The following is a 6,905-nucleotide window of genomic DNA, read 5'->3' as shown; positions in this document are numbered from 1 at the left end:
AGAAACCACACTTGTCCATTGAGAAACCATACTTGCCCATAGGGAAACCACACTTGCCCATAGGGAAACCATACTTGCCCATAGGGAAACCATACTTGCCCATAGGGAAACCACACTTGCCCATAGGGAAACCATACTTGCTCATAGGGAAACCACACTTGCCTATGGAGAAACCACACTTGCCCATAGGGAAACCACACTTGTCCATAGGGAAATTAAACTTGCCTAAGGAAAACCACACTTGCCCATTGAGAAACCATACTTGCCCACAGGGTAACTACATTTGCCCATAGGGAAGCCATAGACATTCCCAGTGTGCACCCCAATGCTTCTCTCTGGGCAAGTCTGGTTCTCCTTATGGGCAAGCAGTGCCTTTGGTCTTTCCAGCTTTCCTCCCTTCTGTGGCACCCAGAGAGAGGGGGACCCCAGGAGGGTCCATGGCCTCATTCCCACTTACACTGCTGTTGTCTCCCGTCCAGTGGACCATCGCCTGGTTGTGAATGGCGTCGCCTTTGAGGACGAAGGAGGTGCTGAGGAGGGAGGCCGGGGCCGGGGAAGCCGCCCGGGGGGGCTCCCCCAGCCTCTCCCTCCCCCAGCCCCAAGGGCAGCAGCAGCAGCCCCAGCACCACCGCCAGCCCCACTGGGCTCAGCCGGCTCCTGCTCCTGCTCCTGCTCCGCTCCCCAGCCACCGCCGAGGGCGCCATCCCCGGCCTCAGGGCAAGGATGAGGGTGATGCCAATGGAGCAGATGAAGGAGGGAAGGAAGGAAGGAGGGAAGGAAGGATGGAAGGAGGCAGGGAAGGAGGGAGGCGGTGTGGCGCTGCGTGGGAAAGAGGACGCGCCGGGTCTTCCACGCCCAGGAGGGGGACAGCGCCATCTTCCGGACACACAGGGGCCCTGCTTCCCTGGAAGAAGAAGAAGACCCCCCCTCAAATGGGACGCCTTGACACCAAAGTCCTATGGGAAGTGTTCCCCTATGTTTCCTATGGGAAAGTGTTCCCCTATGTATCCCTATGAGGAAGTGTTCCCCTATATGTTTCCCTATGGGGAAAGGTTCCCCTGTGTGTTCCCTATGGGAAAGTGTTCTCCTATATGTTCCCTATGGGGAAGTGTTCCCCTATGTTTCCCTATGGGGAAGTGTTCCCCTATGTTTCCCTATGGGGAAGTGTTCCCCTATGTTCCCCTATGGGAAAGTGTTCTCCTATGTTTCCCTATGGGGAAGTGTTCCCCTATGTTTCCCTATGGGGAAGTGTTCCCCTATGTTTCCCTATGGGGAAGTGTTCCCCTATGTTTCCCTATGGGAAAGTGTTCCCCTATGTTTCCATATGGGGAACTGTTCCCCTATGTTTCCCTATGGGGAAGTATTCCCCTATGTTTCCCTATGGGGAAGTGTTCTCCTATGTTTCCCTTTGGGCAGTAGCCTCCTATCTGTCTCTATGGGCAGGTATTCCCCTATGTTTCCTTATGGAGAAGTATTCCTCTATGTTTCCCTATGGGGAAGTATTCTCCTGTATTTCCCTACTGACAAGTATCCTCCAATGTTTCTCTATAGGCAAGTATTCTCCGATCTTTCTCTATAGACAAGTACCATCTAATGTTTCCCTGTGGGCAAATGTTCTTCTAAATTTACCTAAATTAGCTTACACTTTGCAAACCGCCCAGTACACCAGTAAGCGGTATAGAAATGTACTTGCTATTGCTATTCCCCGGTCTTTCCCTGTGAGGAAGTACTCTCCAATGTTTCTCTATGGGCAAGTATTCTCCTATGTATCCCTATAGGCAAGTATCCTCTAATGTATCCCTATGGGGGAGTATCCTCCAATATTTCTCTGTAGGCCAGTATTGTCCGGTCTTTCCCTATGGGCATGTATCTTCCGTTATTTCTCTACAGGCAAGTGCAGTCAGCCCTCCTTATCAATGGATTTTTTTATCCACAGATTCAAGCATCCACGGCTTGAATAAATGTATATATATTTAAAGTATAAATTCCAAATAGCAAATCTTGATTTTCCATTTTATATTAGAGACACCATTTTCCTTTTCCATTATATTTAATGCGACTCGAACATCCATGAATTTTGTTATCCATGAGGGTTCCTGGAACCAAACCCCAGCAGATAGCAAGGATCCACTGTATCCCTATGGGCAAGCATGGTTTCCCTGTGGGCAAATATTGTAATTTGTTTTAGCACGTCCTTCCCCTGATGGAAGTGGGTCTGGTCAGGTTTTGGGGTGCCTTCCCTCTTCCCTCCTTTAAGAACAGCCCTAGTGGCACCATGGTCTGGCTTCCCTGGGGCCAAGGGACCTGAGCAACTTTTCCCTCATGCCCAGGGCAGTCAGTCAGTGTGTGGGGCTGGTTATACTAAATGCTGGCTCCCTTCCTTCCTCACAAAAGGACAGGCTTTGAAGGTTCCCAGCACCCCCTCAGGGACGTAGCCAAGGGGGGGATCTTGAGGTCCAGTCCGGACCCCCCCTTCCATTAGAAAAATGAATGGTATGTGCTGCTGCGCCACTGCACCCAAGCCTCATTATAATGGTGGCACTTAGTCTGGACCCCCCCCCCCTTCCTAAAATCCTGGCTACGTCCCTGACCCCCTTCTGAGGCAGCTGAGCCAAGTCTTGGTGTCCCCCCACACATCCACATCCATATCTAACAGCCACATTTGGGAACACCCCCCCCCCCATCACACACACACACACAAACAGCTTTCGATCACATTTCTTTTTTATTCTCCTCCCTTCCATCAAACAAGTCAGGTTCCAACAAACAACACATGGTCCCATCCACCACCTTATCATCACAACAGCCCTGTGAGGTGTTGTTGTTGTTGTTGTTTTGTGCCTTCAAATAATTTCCGACTTATGGAGACCCTAAGGCAAATTTATTATCACTGGGTTTTCTTGGAAAGTTTCTTCAGAGGGGATTTGCCCTTACCTTCCCCTGAGGCTGAGAGAAAGTGTGGCATACACAAGAGAGGTGATGAATACATGAGAATACATGAGACAATACAGTGTGCCCTTGCTATCCCTGGGGGATCCGTTTTGGATCCCCCCATGGATATTAAAAAACGCTGACCGTTAAGTCCTGTTCTTCTCAATGGGCGCATGCTCTTGCTTGCACTGCCACATGCATGTGTGCCCATTTAGAAAGCTGGGCTTTGCTGTCTGCGGAAGCTCAAACCACAGATGCCAAGCCCGCACTCAGCGCGGGCACACTATACATATATGGAATGGAATACATAGAATCATAGCTGGAAGAGACCCCAAGGGCCATCCAGTCCAACCCTACTTTTGCCATCCAGGAACTCACAATCAAAGCACCCCCGACAGATGGCCATCCAGCCTCTGTTTAAGAACTTCCAAAGAAGGATACTCCACCACTCTCCAAGGGAGTATATTCCACTGTCAATTTCCGCTGTAAATTTACAGCGCTATATAAATAAAGCTTAATAATAATAATAATAATAATAATAATAATAATAATAATAATAATAATGTCAGGAAGTTCCTCCTAATGTTGAGGCAGAAACTCTTTTCCTATAGCTTGCATCCATTGTTCCGGATCCTATTCTCTGGAGCAGCAGAAAATAAGCATGGTGTAGTGGTCTGAGTGTTGGACTGGGACTCTGAGGACCAGGATTCGATTCCCTACTCATCCCTGGGAACCCACTGGGTGACCTTAGGAAAATCATACTCTCTTGGGCTCAGAAAGTGGCAAAGGCAAACCTTTCTCTGAACAAATCTGGCCAAGAAAACCATCTCAGTGTTGTCATAAGTTGGAAACAACTTGAAGGCACACAACAGCAATGATGCACTATAGTGATTGTGAGAGAGCTATGAATCCTTGCTTCCTTATTAGGCTCAAATTAGGGTGTCTTTCCAAGAAATTCCCCATCTGTGTTATGGAAATAATTGTACTTTCCTGTGTTGAAGTACTAAATTAAAATATCAAACAAAAGTAAGGTACAAAAGAGTTAGAAAATTGTACTTTTCTGTGTACCTCTGTCACTATGTAGCAGTACAAACTGAGTCAATATGCTTCCCGAAAAGTTCCTCTTCACCCTAATACAGTCAGGCCACAGCAGGGGCAGTTGGGATGGGTAGGCTAGAGACCACATTGGTCTCCTTAGAGGGCTGCCTGCCACACACCGAAACCTTTAATTTTTTTAAACCTTTGGTCTTTCTGTAAATCAATTATACTACTTAGAGGCCACAGGCAATAATTTTGCTATATTTTTGGTCCTTCTAGGGCTTTGGATTCCAAAAAAGGATTATATATTCCCAGTCTGAAACGGGCTTCTTCTGGGTCTAAGATACCCTAAGGAGGGGAGATATGGAGAAAATGAAGCACTGTTTGCAAAATAAATATATACATTTTGGGGGTAAGGCTAAAAGGGGCTGCATGCACTCCATATTCTATACTGTCCCCACTCCTGTGGAGGTAGGTGCCTTTTTAAAATTTTAACTGAATTTTGCATCTTGCCTACATTTGTAGCAGGAGAGGGGAGGGTAAGAGTCAGTCTATCTGTTTTACAGGATGCAATTCATCTTTTATGTACAGTTCGACTGTCCCAACCACGGCTTGCTGTCTGTGGATTTTAGCATCCAGGGATGACCCCACCACATTATCCCCAATGGTGGCACATGTCTGTGGTGGTGTGGCTGTGCAAAATCATTAAAAACACGGAACTTGAGTTCCTGCGGTTTTTGGCATCTGCGGATGGAGTGAGGGGTCTGGAACTGAACCTCTGCAGATTTGAAGGACCGACTTGTATATCTTCTGAAGAGATATACACAGAGTTGCACCATTCGTTGGCTTTTATTTAATTTCCTGTCAAAGGCCTGCACTTGTTTAGAGACCGCATGTTGTAAAGTTAAAAGCCAGTCCTTCTAAAAGTGCTTTTTGAGTAGGCAAAGCACTTCTCTTCCACCAGCTCAACAACAATCCTTAACTCAACCATAACCACAGAGTCAGGTCAAAGTGATTGTTCCAATTTTGTAAATGAAATGCGTGCATAAGCCTAGGTATAGGTGCAGTTGAGTAATTTTGGATACTTCAGGCAAGATATCAAACTTTGTGTATCCCCATTCATGGGAAACCTATGGATGTTGAGCATCTTCATCTTCTGTGGCTGTTAAAGATACGGGAACGCGAATCCCTGTCTAGAAAAGAAAAGATGGTGAAGGAAGGATCTTACGTGGCATATAAAACATTGTGGCCTTTATGCTATGCTCTCCTACATTATAACAAGTACATTTCTGTACAGCTTACTCATGTACTAAGCAGTTTACAAAGTGTAAGCTAATTGCCCCCACAAGCTGGGTACTCATTTTAGCAACCTATGGAAGGATGCCAGGCTGAGTTGACCCTGAGCCCTGGCTGCTATTGAACTCACAACCTTGTGATTTGTTAGTAAGTGGCTACAGTACAGGCATTTAACCACTGTGCCACCAGGACTCCATGGTGGCACAACAAACTACACTTCCTAGAATTCAATAGCATTGACCCATGGCAGTTAAAGTGGTGTCAACCCGGATTATTTCTGCAGTGTGGATGCATCCACTGAGGTGTTCAGTTGGGTGCTATTAAGGAAGACACCTGAATGGAAAGAAATACAAGACAATGTGAAGTTGAAGGCTTTCATGGCCGGCATCCATACTTTCTTGTGGGTTTGGGGGGGCTCTGTGGCCATGTTCTAGAAGAGTTTATTCCTGATGTTTCACCAGCATCTGTGCATCTCTGAAGGTGCCAGCCACAGATCCTGGCGAAGTGTCAGGAATAAACTCTTCTAGAACATGGCCACAGAGCCTCCCAAACCCACAAGAAACTATAAATACAAGACAGCCTGAATGAGGAACTCATTGCACACAGAGACACAGAAGAAACCTGTGTATTACATTGGTAGACCCTCATAAAATCTACAATCGTGAGGCAATTGGATAAATGGAATAAAGAAAATTTCTGTATCTGATGATGGGTAAAGATTTTTTGTCCCCAAATGAGTGAAGAACACTGAGACTTTCAAGACTTTTGTAATATTGTAAGGTTTATTCTTTGTCTTCAAGGAAACACAGCAGCTGTGGAGAGAATATTTTCTGTCAGGAACAATATGTGGTCAAAGGAGAAATCTGGATTAAGTGTTGGGACAATAAGGGCTATGTAAATTGTAAAACAAAGTTTGTGTGAAAGGTTTTCTGAGGAGGTGTTGTTGGAAGACCAAAATTTGCTGTGTGAGATTACTTCATCGAAGAAATATCCAGGGTACAATTGTGGTGAAATTAGGGCTGCGTCCACACTGGAAAAATAACCTGGTTTGGCACTGCTTTAACTGCCCTGGCTCAAGGCTGTGGAATTCTGGGAGGTGGAGTTTGTTGTGGGGTCCAGAGCAGAGCTCTGCTCTGGACCCCACAACAAACTCCACCTCCCAGAATTCCACAGCCTTGAGCCAGTTTACATTGGTAGACCCTCAAAAATCTACAATCGTGAGGCAAATTGATAAATGGAATAAAGAAAATTTCTGTATCGATGATGATAAGATTTTTTGTCCCCAAATGAGTGAAGAACACTGAGACTTCAAGACTTTTGTAATTTGTAAGGTTTATCTTTGTCTTCAAGGAAACACAGCAGTTGTGGAGAGAATATTTCTGTCAGGAACAATATGTGGTCAAAGGAGAAATCTGGATTAAGGTTGGGACAATAAGGGCTATGTAAATTGTAAAACAAAGTTTGTGTGAAAGGTTTTCTGAGGGGTGTTTGTTGGAAGACCAAAATTTGCTGTGTGAGATTACTTCATCGAAGAAATATCCAGGGTACAATTGTGGTGAAATTAGGGCTGCGTCCACACTGGAAAAAAACCTGGTTGGCACTGCTTAACTGCCCTGGCTCAAGGCTAATTCGGAGAGTTC

General features: G+C 45.9%; 1 protein-coding gene across 2 annotated transcripts in view; it reads right to left on the bottom strand.

Moving 5' to 3' along the window:
* Positions 1–795, bottom strand: part of SORCS2 (sortilin related VPS10 domain containing receptor 2) — a 175,954-nt gene extending 175,159 nt beyond the window's left edge. For both annotated transcript variants that reach the window (XM_042465110.1, XM_042465111.1), the window contains exon 1: positions 458–795. In XM_042465110.1, coding sequence (XP_042321044.1) covers positions 458–487 — 30 coding nt within the window. In that variant the 5' untranslated portion in view covers positions 488–795. The remainder of the gene's footprint in view (positions 1–457) is intronic.
* Positions 796–6,905: the final 6,110 nt, after the last annotated feature.

The sequence above is a fragment of the Sceloporus undulatus genome, chromosome 4 (genome assembly GCF_019175285.1).
Source record: "Sceloporus undulatus isolate JIND9_A2432 ecotype Alabama chromosome 4, SceUnd_v1.1, whole genome shotgun sequence".
Lineage (NCBI taxonomy): Eukaryota > Metazoa > Chordata > Lepidosauria > Squamata > Phrynosomatidae > Sceloporus > Sceloporus undulatus.
The sequence above is the reverse complement of the archived record's forward strand: the minus strand, read 5'-3'. Positions and strand labels throughout refer to the sequence as shown.